Raw genomic sequence first — 13,872 nt, 5'->3', positions numbered from 1 at the left:
TTGAGAGTATTTTCTTAGACCTTATCAGAATCACTGTATTGATTCTTGGGCGTATATGTTTCAGAAATCAGAAAGGGTTTCTGGTTAGTGTCTTAATTCCCTACCATATTGTAGGTTCTTTCTTCTTAAAGATTTGTTTTTGTGAATTTTAGAATGTTTTTTTAAATAAAAATATACTGTATACTGAGTGAAGACACTCGTTATAGAAATTCACTGAGCACTTCTTGCCAAGTGTCTTTATGGCTTTATTCATCATCTTTTTCTCTTCATTTCATAGGAAATATGGCTTCAACAGGAGGGATGATGAAGAGAGGATGAAGATGATAAAATAGAGTTGGCGGTTCGTGTCACTCACAAGTCAGGAACGTCACGAACATCTGAAGAGCTTTTTTTATTTTCTAATGGAGCAGACTGAGGAGTCTCTGCTCACAGACAGGTAAATAAAAAGCCATTAGAGCAAAGTGATGGCCTTGAACATCCATTACACACACACATACACTCAATGGATATTTAGGGAACAGCAGGTAATGGTAATGTAGCAAAAGTCAAAAGTTAATGACAAATGAAAGCTTTTTACTCTGACATCACATAAGTCACCGCTGTCCGACTCATCTGTGAGAAACAACTGCGTCTCTGTAAACATTATGACAGATCTATCAGTGTAATGAGGGTTTTCTCAGTGTTTCCTGATGACCCTAAAGACTCAGACACTGAGAATGTAAGGTTTCTGGTTCTCCCAGAAAAGGAGACTCGTGATGGACCAGGAAAAAAAATCAGATTTTTTCTTTTCAAAAAAACAAAACAAAGTAAATGTGCTCATTTGAAAGAAAATGGTGAATAGATTAGATCTAATTCCTTACATTGTAGCTAAATTATTAAAATTATTTAATAAATTATTTGGTAGGTGCTAAGATATAGCAGTATGTTAGACACAAATTAAGAAAGAAATTAGGATTAAGGTGAAATATTACACGTGGTCAAATATTATTAAAAAAGGAGAAAAAATAAGCTAAACTTTAAGCCATATATAAATCTAAAACGCTGAGCACAAATATCACAAATAGTTTTTAAAAATCCACCTGGAGAAAATACAGTGATCAAAAAATTGCAATCAATTGTATAATAAAGTGTATAAACTGTACGAATAACACATAGCCTAGACGTGAGTAAAAATGAAATAAGGCAACAGTCTGTGAAAATAAATGTTTAACCATCAATTCAAACAAGCTTTGGCCAAGTCTCTTCTTCCAAACATCTGTGGAAGAAAGAGAAGAAAGAAGCTCTGCAGGTTTCTCTCTGATCCGTTGTCAGCTGACACTGATTGAACCTCTGTCATCATCATGTGACTCCACCTCCTCCAATCTCTGATCCTTTCTCTTCACACCTTCATTGAATCTAGCACTTGTTCTTCTAGCTTGACCTGCCTGGTGGCTGTGACTCCGCCCACATTTACTTCTTCCTTTTCTCACCTGGGATTTTAGCTGTAGCCTCAGAGCTTCTCTCTCTGCGGTTCTAACAAACGTCTCTCAAGTTTTTTTTACCCCGAGACCATGAGTGGAAAACTCTGGACAGAGGAGCAGTTCAACTGCCCCGTGTGCCTTGACCTCCCCAACGACCCTGTCACCATCCCCTGCGGTCACAGCTACTGCATGGGCTGCATCAAGGACTACTGGAGCAAAGACGACCCCAAAGGCATCTACAGCTGCCCCCAGTGCCGCCAGACCTTCTGCCCTAAACCCAACTTGTCTAGAAACACCATGCTGGCAGAAGCTGTGGAGCAGCTCCGGAAATCCGAACAGACTCGTCGAGGATCTACCATGTCTACCATGTCTTCCAAGTCCAGAGGGAAGCTGAACTCCTCACAGGTTCCCTGTGACCTGTGTAAAGGAGAGCAGCGAGTGGCGGTGAAGAGCTGCCTGGTCTGCATGAGCTCCTACTGTGAAACCCACCTTAAACCACACCAGACCAAGAAGTCGCTGAAGCAACATGAGCTGATTGCACCTACTTGGAACTTGGCTGAGAAAATCTGCACCCAACACAAGTATCTGCAGGAGTTCTTCTGTCGCCAATGCAAGATGTTCATCTGCTGGCTCTGCACCAGTAACCTGCACAAAGGCCACGAGTGTGTGTCCACTAAGGCAGAGCGGATGGAGAAGCAGGTGAGACCAGCCATGATGGCTACAGTTCAACTGAATACAGTAACCTTGAGTTCAAACGAACAGGTGTTTAGTTCAGTTATATTATAACAAGATAGAAACAGTTGAAGTAGAAGTAAAATCATACAACAACAGATGACTGATGGTCTAGAAAGGTTGAGTGAACAGAAGTTTAAAACAAAGCAGACAAAACTAAGCTACACACAGCAGTAATGAATTTGGATTAAAACAAAGTTAAGGACTTAGCTAAATGTTCAGCTGCTGATGGACTCAAAGTCAAAAAGTTAGTCTCACCTAAACAGATATACCTGAAAAGGTTTTAATAAATCATCTAAAGTCTACAGGTTTGCTTAAGGCATAAAAATGTAAATATATAATCAATGAAGACGTGATAATTAGATGTCACTAAAAAAGAATTCAAATGGCCATTCATGAAGAAGTCTTACAGTAGTTTACAGTATCAATATTGTCAACAGAAATACTAAAAGATTAGCCTGAAGCTAAACAACACCTGTAACACAATGAGGACGGAGCACAGAATAACCTCATAGTTTAGAAAGATGAGCTGCAGTTGGTCCAGAAAGTCTGAACCAAAGCCAAAAGCAGTCAGTTTAAGTCTTCTCCTCAGTATTGGCCTTCTTTTCAGGCCCGATGGTCTACTCTGGCCTAGGGCCCCGTGTTCTGTAGAAGCAGCCCTGTTTCAAAGGCACTGACGTGGAGGAAGCTGGAGAAACGACATGTCTGTCAACATTCCTGCCTTCATCAGCATTAAACCCCACCCTGCATGACGTGTGTGTGTTTATTTTTGTGTGTGTAGAAAGTAGTGTCTGAGCTGCAGATGAAGAATCAGCAGAGACTAAAAGACCGAGAGCAGGAGCTGAAGGAAATGAAGAAGATGATGGATTGGATGATGGTTGGTGACCTAATGATCAGCAGTTAAACCATGAATAACTAATATAATCAATGTGTCCACACTCACAGTAAATCCATTTCACGTTTCACTCTCACACGGTTCAAAAATTTAATGAATTCTAAATGTAATACGCACACAATTTCACAGTTTTACTGATTTTTACATGATTTTAATTGAGTCCAAATAGTTAGGTTTGGCTTCACTGTCTGTGTGTGTGTGGGTGTGTGTGTGTCTCTTTCACCATAGCGTTCCACAGACCAGGTCCATGACGACCTGGAGGGGGCACTAACAGAGCTGCAGCACTCTGTCAAGCGTCTACAGGAGCTTTTAGAGCAGGTTCTGGAAAAGGTTGGCGAGGAGAAAATGGCTCAGGCTCAAGAGGTGACTGAGAGTCTGGAGGCCGAGATCAGGGAGCTGAAGAAGAGGGAGGTGGAGATGAAGGATCTGGTCCGCTGTGAAGACCACATCTACTACCTGCAGGTCAGCCTGAACTGAAGACTGTATGTACGGTTCTCATGACCATATGAATGATTGACGTGATGACGATACAGGAGATGGTTGTATTTGTGTTCCTCAGGCGTACGAGTCCATGTGTTCTCCTTTGGAGTCTGGAGAGCTCCCCCCTGTGGTTGTGAATCAAGAAGCTTCATTTGAACCTGTGCGAGAGTCTGTCCTGGACCTGAGGGAGAGAGTGGAGGATCTATGTAACCTGGAGCTGGACAAGATCACCAAACAAGGTGATGGCCACAGTCTGGACTTGGGACCTTAGTCTGGAGTCTGATCTGAACCATAGTCAGGACTCTAGAAGTTATTCTGAACAGTATTCTAGTCTACAGTCTGGTTTGATATAGTGTTGTTGTTTTTTCTCCAATCTGACTGACAATATCTTCTTTCTTTTTTTTTCAATTTTTCTTACAGTCCACAACACAACTCTCTTCACTCTGATGAACAGTGAGTTTCTGTTTCTTTTATCTTTTTAAATTTTCTTTTTTATTATATATATATATTTGTATTAAGTATTTTCTTCTCCTCTTACAGCCAATCGTGGATCAGGAACCAAAACAGGAATCAGTAAATGTAAGAGTTGAAAACAATTGACAACCTTGATATTCTGAAATATTATTTTAAAAAAAAATTCTCATAGATCGATTTATTTTCATCGTCAAAAGTTCTTACACATGGCTGCCCCCTTCTGGCAGAAGCGGCTCTCTGTAATTATCTGTAAATGTCTTTTTGCTGCAGTGTTTTCAGGTCTGGGGTCTCGCAGCTCGAGCCCTCGAACAGTCTGTGAGTAAAACATTTATAAATCCATGTCTGAATTCATTAAATAAGCAATAAAATAATCATTATGAATTTTCTACAGTGTAAAAATGGGTTTGTTGTAGTGCTTTGAGCATTTTATCAATTTTGTCTTTTGTTTCTATATCAAATCTTTGCTCTTATGCAGCTGCAGGTGTCAAAAGTCTGGACGTGAGAAGCAGAGAGACACCTAGAGGTCAGAGGTCAACTTAACATCCACATGGAAATATGTTCTGTATAAAAGATTTTACACATTATTGTTTGTTCTCAGTGAATTGTACCTATACTTTCTGCAAAGTATGTATTATATTTAATGTTTATAAATCTATATATGTATGTTTTTTCTGGTTTATTATTTTTTATGGCTGAAGAAGAAATAAGTGGATAAAGTTAAATTATATTTCTTTAAATCTTTCTTTTCTTCCTTTTGTTGGACACAGATCGAGGAAACAATGATTCTCCCAGACGTGGAGTAACGCACAGAGACTCTGCTGCCCCCTCTGGTATAAAAAGACATCACAAATTTAACATTTAATTTGATTTCTTTCTTCCCTTAATACAGTTTTTTTTTTCTTGAAAAACATGTTATTTAAACATTTATTCAGCTTCAGTAAAGTTGTTTAGTTGTAAATGCTAGATATGTTATTGTTATATAATTTTACATTGGTTTTGCTTTTTTTTGTTGCTTTTTTTGTGCTAAATTCAACAGTGAATTTAACAGTCTTATCAATTTTGTTTTGTCATTTGAAGGTTATACCTAATAACAGTTTAGCTCTAACAATGGCTAACTCTTAGCTGCGTGTGTTCAGGGAGAGACGTGAACTTCAGATCCAGTCCTACTCCTAGCCGCGAGGAGTCCCAGTCTCTGTGGAATAGGTCCAGCCAGAACCAGATCCAGGTTCAAAACCAGAATCAGAGTCAGGAGCCTAGTCCCACTCCCAGTCGTAGAGAGTCTCGTTCACTGTGGAGCAGGGCCAGTCAGAACCAGATTCCAAACCCCAACGAGAATCAGAACCAACCTAGTCCTACTCCAAGCAGAAGAGAGTCTCGGTCTTTGTGGAGCAGATCCAGTCAGAACCAGATCAACTCTTCTCCATCACAGACTCCACAGCCAGCTCCAGCATCAGGTGGAGGTAGATTCCAACCTGTGGTTACTGAACGTTCTTTTGCCACCACATGGCAGAACCTGGACACTGCAGCTGTAATGTTCTAACCAAATTCTTCTGGTGTCAGGTTTCAGTCGGATGGCGTCCATCAGCAGCATTTTCCGATCAGCTCGAAGAGGAGCCACTGCGGCCACTCCCATTGGCACATCCTTGAATGAAGCGCCAGTAGGAGGAAACCCATGTAAGTCAACTCTTTGGCTTTTTTCTTTTTTCTTTTTAAAGAAATGATTCTTCTGAGTTTTCTGATGTTGAACTGCTTTATTTCTGTCCTGTAGGGTTGGAAACTCTACCTGAGGCACAAACTGAAGGTACAATAACAGATATTTAAAGTAACACCCTGTTAATGTTGAACATGTGTCAAACAATTCTCTTCTGGACAGTAAACCCTGGGCTTTTCTTGGACTCACCAAGCCCTGACATCAATAATCAAACTCCTGCATTTCCTGCCTGTGAGTTGCAGCACATTTATTTTTTTATCATACAAATTTAGTTTAATTTACTAACTGGAATTTTATTATCTTTCAGTGAGAGAAATCAACATCAATAGCATCCAGGCCCCCGAGCCGAGAACCAGAGAGGAGTTCCTGCAGTGTGAGTATATTAACATCAATAAAATTACACCACTAAAGACCGATAACTGCAATCTTTGAGCAAAAAACAAAGGGTTTCTGGTATAGCTAACGAGCTCACAAAGCAAACTGACTTGAACCAGCCAGAAACACCAATGCCCAGAATAGAATAGACCATGTTAGCTGTTGTAGTTAGCTAACTCAAGAAGATGTTGAAGTAATAGCTTAACATGTTTTGGTAGAATGATCTAGATTTAATGGACCATTCCTAGCTAGCATCAGCAAAATATCTGTAAAATTCCATGTGACCCAAGCCAAGTAGGTGAGCTAGCTTGATTTGAGTTTTCTCAGAAAATATTTTGAACTTGAAGTTGATCTTTTATCTTCTGAGAAAAGTAGTCATTTTATAATAATTCGGTGTTCTAGTAAATGCTATCTGGTCAAAGCTAGTCAGCTTAAACCTAATTGAATGACCTGGTGAATTAACTGGCAGGGTTAGTTAGCATGTAGATCCTTCAAATTCATCTAAGGTAAAGGGTGTTCAACGGTGAAAGTGACTACTATAGTTACTAAAACTGTGGGACCAGATCTGTAAGTACACTTGTTTTAATGAAGATTTAAAGGTGCAAAAGTGTTTTTTCCTGTCATCTTTACTGTCATGCAGTCGCAAACTAATCAGGGAACTCTGTTTCCAGACTCTGTGATCTTGACCCTGGACCCAAACACTGCCCACAGACGACTGATTCTTTCTGAGGGCAACACCAAGGCAACCTTGCAGGGGGCAGTGCAGCTATATCCAGATACCCCACAGCGATTTGATGGCTGGATGCAGGTAATGTGCCAGAATCCACTCAGTGCCCAGCGCTGCTACTGGGAGGTGGAGTGGAGGGGGCGGGGCTCCTCAATGGGTCTGGCTTATGGTGCGCTGTGCAGGAAAGGGTCAGATGCCAGATCAGGACTTGGATACAACTGCCAGTCCTGGACCCTGGAGCTGTCCGACACTTGCTGCTCCGCCATGCACGATAACCAGAAGAAGGACATCCCAGTCACATATTCCCCCCGGCTGGGTGTCTACCTGGACCTGAATGCAGGAACACTGGCGTTCTACAGCGTAGCTGAGAACATGACGCACCTTCACACCTTCCGTGCTAACTTCACACAGCCAGTGTATGCTGCTTTCGGTGTTGGCAGTGGAGTGGGAGTGGGCCTCGATTTCGCTCTGGGACAATTCACGTCCAGCTCAGACAGCATCAAGATCTGTCCGATGTAGGATCTACATCATCTAATCTGAGTTTTGGAAGAGGACCCCTTAATCAGAAACGATGAAAACAATCTTCTGATTTTATCACACAGAGAAAAATATGACAATGAAATATACTAATTTAGTCCAAGGATGGCGAGACAGTTTACGTTATGATGCTAGCCATTACATTTTTAATAGCTAAAGCTTAACAGTTATCACAGTCAGGGCCAAAGCACAGCCAACAGGGCACAACAAAAATTACAATCAACCTAAGCAATTTGGGCTATGACATTTAAAATAGTAGTCTCTAGTCTTTTATAGCCACCAACATTAAGCCAAGTGACCCCTAGTGGTTATTGAGGGTAACACAAACAATTGAAAATAGATAAAATATGAATTCAAAGTTTGATGTCCATGTCAGCCAAATGATGTAAGAATGAACCACAACACTGGGCCAGACAAACTTTACTGTTTGAGCTGAAACCTAATAAGATTTTGAAAAGCATCATTTAGAAGTTCCACATTGTGACTGCTTTAAAATTCAGGCATTGGAGGATAGCTGCTTCATCTTGTCATTATAAGGTTGGTAAAAAAAACCCAACATCTGTTAAGTAACAAGAAATTATCACCAGTATGACCCACTCTTTTTGTTCCACCTGGAAATTCTCATTTTCTTCTTTCTACAACATTTCAAACTCTCTCCAAAGTCAAGTGCAAATGTAGAAACAATGAACTATTTACTGGTACAACAGTGCAAAAATATTAACAGAACCAGAAATAAATTATTAACAACTTTGTGAGATAAGATGGTAAGAGTTTGTAAATACCATGTTTATTTAGAGACTCTAGACAAACAGGAGAATATGATAATACAGTATATGAGGCTGTGCAAGGTTTCACTTTAACACAGTACTAAATATTCAAATCAAATAAAAAAAACACATGAATTTCTCTGATCCTCTGTTCCTCGTGGCTCAAAACTTAAAAATATAATGAGGTAAAAACACAGTAAAGTTTATGTTAACGTCAGGCATCTGTTTTTACAATACACTGATTTACTCTTTTATACTTTGAACACATTTTTGTTTTACATTTTTCACACACTGCAGTTTTTACTTTTCCCCAAAAGCAGAATCAGTCCTCTCTGACACTGGGTCACATGATCAGACTTAAGGTTACATCACGTTTACGTCCTCTTTGAAGGTTTGAGTTCTTATATTCACATGTCCGAAGACAAATGTCATTAAAGCATGTGTTATCCAAAATGCAAAATATGTAAAAAAAAAAAAAGATACTTTTAAGATATAATTAGGATTAATAGAATATAAAAGTGCAAATGAGAGAGAAAACAAATATCTGCATCAAGTCTGCATCAAAAGACTAAAATCTTAATCTAGATGTTAGTCTTTAAATTTGAAATTATGGGAATTACAGTCAATTCACTTGATTTATCAATTCAGCATTTTGAGATTAAATTCAATATAAGTCAAAAATGTTATGACATTGTCCCCGCTTAATATATATATATATATATGTATATATATATATATATACATATATATATGTATATATATACATATCTTTTTTCCTTTATATAAGCTTTCGTTTTTAGGAGAGATTACATATTTAAACATTAAAGATCAGAGAAGAGAAAAATGAGACGCTGTTGATTAGGACTATGAGCAGAAGGTCGTGACCTTCAGTGCTGATGTTTGTATGAAGCACAGTTTTCATTCTTCACAGTCAGTTGATAAATAAACCATCATTAAAACTCCTCTGATTCCCAGAGGCTTTTACCACACAGAGTTTTATGTTGCCATATGGGGAAAAACCAATGACAAGTGAACGTTCCCTTTAAATCCCTTTGCCTTATTGTAAGAATCATTATTTGGATAGCTGTTGTATTTCGGTTCTCAGAGCAGCTTCTTTGATCCAGGACTTTCACAGTCTTCTTACAGAAACAACCACATTATGTCACAAGTTTAAAAAAATATAAACATAAAAAAGGCTCAGAGAGTTTGGTTTATAAAGAATAAAAAATGTCAAAACAAAAAAATAAAGTAGCACAGTAGAATGTGGCTTGATTGCTTCGTTAGAATTGTCTATAGTAGTGTCCTCCTGTTAGGAGAAATCCCATACTGCCTCAGGAGCACCTCCTACAGTCGATGTCGGGGCATGGCAGGACGCAGCAGGGGCACAAGCCACAGGGGGCTCAGAGTCGTAGTGGGCAGGGCTTGTGAGGAGCACAGCTGGGTACATGAGGCTGAGGAAGGAGTCAAAGGTGTGTCTCTTCACCTGGCAACACAAACATAGCACAGTATGTATGTAGTGTATATATATATATATATATATATATATATATATATAAAACTATATATATATAAACGTATACTGTATATATTTCAATTGAGATGTTCTAATGGTATAAAAGCTCTGTTTGTGTTCACTATACAGAAAAGTTCATTTTTATTTATCTCTATATTTTAATCTTATTTGTATTTATTTTATCTTCACTTTTATTGATGTATGTAAAACTGCATGTAAAACAACAAACAGCTGGAGATGATGATAAACACACCCACCTGTTTGAAGAAGGCGTGGCTCAACAATGCAGATGCTGAAGGTCTGTGAGGAGAAAACACAAAGTTTTGTTTTAATTTGATGGATTATGTTGGATGTTTTTTTTTAAATACTGACCTTAGGTTAATACAACTGAAGAATGACTGTAATAGGTAAATCAGTAATATGTACATACTGTATCTGAAATTAGGATAATCTCCACCTGGTGGTAGTCCAGTGTAAGTATTCAATTAAGGATGATAGTAATGGGAACTCAACTATGACAGTAACTGCTTCCTTTCTGTTTTCATAGTTGGTCTTTCTGGCCTTTTCTCTGACCCTGACCTGACCCATGTCCTGACCTTTGCTCTGGCTGCTGCTGCAAACACTGCTGCACCAGGTTGTGTAATGTCGCCGAGTGGTTTTTGGGTCCTGGGCTCTGAGGTCGGTCAGTGGGTGGAGCTGTGGCGCTGTGGGTCAGACTCCCTGTGGCCACACTCTCCCCGATGCCTGAATCCACTCCGGAGCGAGAGATCTTCAGGCCACCCAGCTCACTCAGAGGAAACGGAGCGACGTCCAGCAGGCAGCAGTGAGAACCTCGCAGTTTCTGTAGCAGCATCTGAGCAGGAACAGGCAGGTTAGAGTGGAATCAGACTAATGTCCTCTGAATCCTACTGTTCAGATGTCTTTAAATTACCTGAGTAGGAAGCATGTCCTGGAAAGGAACTCTTCCACTGACCAGTTCACATGCTACAATACCTAAACTGTAGATGTCTGACTTTACACCGTATCCATGAAGATCCTGTGGACGAAGAAGGACAGTCAATATTTTGTGTGTTAGAGTTTTTGGAGGTTTTGGCCACATTGTGTGAGTGTGAGTCCTGACCTGTCGCAGTAGTTCAGGGCTGAGCCAGGGCAGCAGGGCGGGGCTGTGGTGGGGCATGTCAAACACCACCCTCATCCTCTTCCCCTCACGCATCATGCTATAAACACTGTGGAGCCCTGAGAGGTAGACACGCCCCTCTCCTGACAGCAGAATATGGCTGGCCTTCACCCCTCTGCCAAAACAAAAATATGATGATTATTGAAATAGGTTTATTGTTTTTGAGATGGCGATGTGACCTTTGATTGACACTAACCGGTGAACGTAGCCCATACGATGCAGATATTCCAGTGCTTTCAGCACACCGTACAGCAAGTAAGCAATCAAGGATTCACTCATTCCATCACGAAAGTAGGTCCTCAGTAACATGTCAGCAGAGCCTGGTAGCCACAAGTACAATCAAATCAAATCACCTCAATTTATTCATCATAAAAGAATGTCAAAGACTGTGTGTCCTGCAACTGCAGACCGTAGGACATGAGCGGCGTCAGGACCCACAGCTGGCAGCAGGAGCTGAAGACCAGGCGAGAGGTTAAAAGGTTAGGGTGGCGGAAAAACCTGGAGAGTAGAACCTCGTTCTGGAGACACAAAGACAAAGGACAAAATGAGAAAAGTGGCATTAGCTCATAAATAAAAGACTACATCTGATCTGGTTCTAGACATTGTGGTTTGTGGTGGGTAAGTGGATTTCAACCGACGAATCACATGTTTTGGCTAAAACATAAACCTGACACCAAAGCGAAACAGGTCAAGTTGATGACACAAGGTTCTAACCATGAGTTGCAGCAGCTCCTCCTCAGTGCACTCATCCAGGTTGGTCTGCTTGATGGCAACCAGCTGACCTGTGGGTCGGTGGCGGGCCATACTGACCAGACTCAGGTTGTTGAAGCCTCTCCCTGGAACACACATGATGATGATTCTGACACCTGTTCATGGTAAAGATCCTGACTGTTTGTCTGAGGGCTCTGTTGTTCCTCACCCAGTTCAGAAAGAAGCTGGTAGTGAGTTGACTCAGCCGTCAGAGCAGCCAGGTCATCTGCACCCCCTGTGCCATGGAGAGTGGATTGAGAACTGTCAAAACTCTAAGTGGACAAAAACAGGGACACAAAATGTTATTATAATTATTAATATTGAAGTGCATTTTAAAAATTGTGTTTGGAATTATTATTTAAAATATGTGAACTGTTCTTTTTGACCTCCTGTGGCTCTTTACTGTAGTTTTATGGTAGATTACATTTAAGGCTTCAGTGAATAAAAAGTACAGCAAGATAAAATTCCAAACTATATGGTACCATAGAGTTGCAGGCAAGATTTAGATGAAGTCACTCATCCAAACTTGGACCTTAAAAGATTTTAAGGATTGTCGGTCACTTCCATTGTAATAATGGTCAATGGTTCATGAAAAAGGACAGGATGATGCAAGAGCATCAGTGTGACCACTCTCTGCATACGGAAAGCATCGGGGTTGGGGGGAGAATGACCAGGAACTGTTTTGTGTTTACTAACTAAGAATTGGTATTTACTGACCAGAAAGTGGTGGCTGGTGTCTTCATAGTGTTCCTCAATGTCCATGGGCTGGACTTGAGCGTGGGAGATACAGGAACAGTCCTGGTAAAGGGAGGGGAGGGAGGAGCATTGGTGAGATATGCCCCTGCAGGACAAAGGGTGGAGGAAACACGAAGCACAGAAGGAGGAGGAGGACGATACAGGAACATGCAGGTGATGAGAGGTGCTGTAGGGAGGCAGAATCAAGATGGTGTGCTGGTCTTGGTGTACGATGGCTATCTAAATATATATATATATATATATATATATATATATATAGATAGATAGCTATGTTTTAGGCCAAGGGACAGGTACATTTTTGTCTGCCAGTTTAGCTAAAGGTGGTTAAACAGGCAGATAGGCAGGTTATATGAAAAGGAAAGGAAGGAAAGGAAACTCCTTGTCATTGTGACACACACCACTGCACACAACAAAATATGACCTCTGCATTTAACCCATCACCAAAGTGAACACTGTGTGGGGATGGTGCCATGCTCAGAGCACCTCAGTGGTAACTTGGCAGCTGGTTGATTCGAACCTGCAACCTTCTAAACCCAAGTCAACTTCCTTAACCACTATGCCACCACTGCCCCAAATAACAAATATATGTCTATTTAAATCTATATTTCATGATATTCCATAATGAGCCTGATCTTCATGTCAGACAAACATGCAATTCAGACACAGTTTGGCAAAATGCATGCATTTCAGTTTGTGTTTTCCTACCAAGAAAGACATGGTGTCCTTTTGGTGCTGCTGAAATCACAGGGCTTGTCATTCATTCGCTCACAGACTGCAGGGGGACAAAAACATTATCCTTGACAAATATGTTAGAGGTCTTTATGGCTAAAATGTGTATTTTTTAACTTTAACTGTAGTCAGGTATTCTTTTGTAAAGACAATGTGAATAATTCTAACAGAAAATGATCATTATCTAAAATAATTAGATGATGAGTGAAAGCAAAGTTAGTGGGTGGTGAGGCTATTAGCATACAGTGAGTTTTACCCAGTTTTTAATATTGCTTCATACCAAAGTCTATGACATAAGACAAACAAAAGAGCAATTTAGTTTTTTGTATTTCTGGACAAGGAGGAACATTTTGCTTTAGTTGGCTATTTATAGATATTCTTGGCAACTTTAAATTATTTAATGAGTGCCTTTTATCGCTTTGTTTTTTTACACTATCTCTGCTATATTGATGTTATATTTAAATATATTTCTTTAGTTATATTTGTCTTCAAATTCTTGCATTAGACTAATGAGTTCAGTTCAGATATTAAAATAATAAACGATATATTTCATTGTTAACCTTAAACCCCCACCATAACAGTTTAGGAAAAAATATTACAAAGTAATTTGACAAGCCCTACTATCAAATTCTGATTTTTCTTTCTTTCATTTTTCAGATTTTATCTCTTTATTATGGTAAAACGGTTAGTACAGACAACAAGGTAAATAATTACATAGAAATAGCAATAAATATCTCCTCTGATTTGGGTATTATTTATGTTATGATTAATGATCCGAGTTAACCTCTT

General features: G+C 39.8%; 2 protein-coding genes across 4 annotated transcripts in view; one reads left to right on the top strand and one right to left on the bottom strand.

Annotated features, from left to right (window-relative positions):
• Positions 1-791: 791 nt before the first annotated feature.
• Positions 792-7,996, top strand: trim25l (tripartite motif containing 25, like). 2 transcript variants are annotated; one of them, XM_008325344.3, is made up of 15 exons: positions 792-2,159; positions 2,974-3,069; positions 3,316-3,549; positions 3,647-3,806; positions 3,988-4,020; positions 4,108-4,146; positions 4,312-4,356; positions 4,517-4,564; positions 4,809-4,871; positions 5,178-5,495; positions 5,602-5,715; positions 5,810-5,842; positions 5,915-5,983; positions 6,060-6,125; positions 6,799-7,996. In XM_008325344.3, the coding sequence occupies exons 1-15, from the start codon at positions 1,551-1,553 to the stop codon at positions 7,371-7,373; spliced, it is 2,502 nt and encodes an 833-aa protein (XP_008323566.1). In that variant the 5' UTR covers positions 792-1,550; the 3' UTR covers positions 7,374-7,996. The 2 variants fall into 2 exon arrangements, with proteins under 2 accessions (XP_008323566.1, XP_008323565.1); XM_008325343.3 differs by having other exon boundaries at positions 795-2,159; positions 5,178-5,501.
• A 290-nt stretch (positions 7,997-8,286) lies between these two features.
• Positions 8,287-13,872, bottom strand: part of stradb (STE20 related adaptor beta) — a 6,216-nt gene continuing 630 nt past the window's right edge. For both annotated transcript variants that reach the window (XM_008325342.3, XM_017038975.2), the window contains exons 2-12: positions 13,060-13,126; positions 12,316-12,396; positions 11,768-11,870; positions 11,563-11,684; positions 11,258-11,366; positions 11,045-11,168; positions 10,792-10,963; positions 10,603-10,707; positions 10,268-10,524; positions 9,929-9,971; positions 8,287-9,641 (exon numbers count right to left, since the gene is read on the bottom strand). In XM_008325342.3, coding sequence (XP_008323564.1) covers positions 9,468-9,641; positions 9,929-9,971; positions 10,268-10,524; positions 10,603-10,707; positions 10,792-10,963; positions 11,045-11,168; positions 11,258-11,366; positions 11,563-11,684; positions 11,768-11,870; positions 12,316-12,396; positions 13,060-13,071 — 1,302 coding nt within the window. In that variant the 5' untranslated portion in view covers positions 13,072-13,126 and the 3' untranslated portion in view covers positions 8,287-9,467. The remainder of the gene's footprint in view (positions 9,642-9,928; positions 9,972-10,267; positions 10,525-10,602; positions 10,708-10,791; positions 10,964-11,044; positions 11,169-11,257; positions 11,367-11,562; positions 11,685-11,767; positions 11,871-12,315; positions 12,397-13,059; positions 13,127-13,872) is intronic.

Source organism: Cynoglossus semilaevis, chromosome 14, assembly GCF_000523025.1.
Source record: "Cynoglossus semilaevis isolate Cse_v1.0 chromosome 14, Cse_v1.0, whole genome shotgun sequence".
Classification (NCBI taxonomy): Eukaryota; Metazoa; Chordata; class Actinopteri; order Pleuronectiformes; family Cynoglossidae; genus Cynoglossus; species Cynoglossus semilaevis.
Note: the sequence above shows the minus strand (reverse complement) of the source record. Positions and strands in the feature narration are given on the sequence as shown.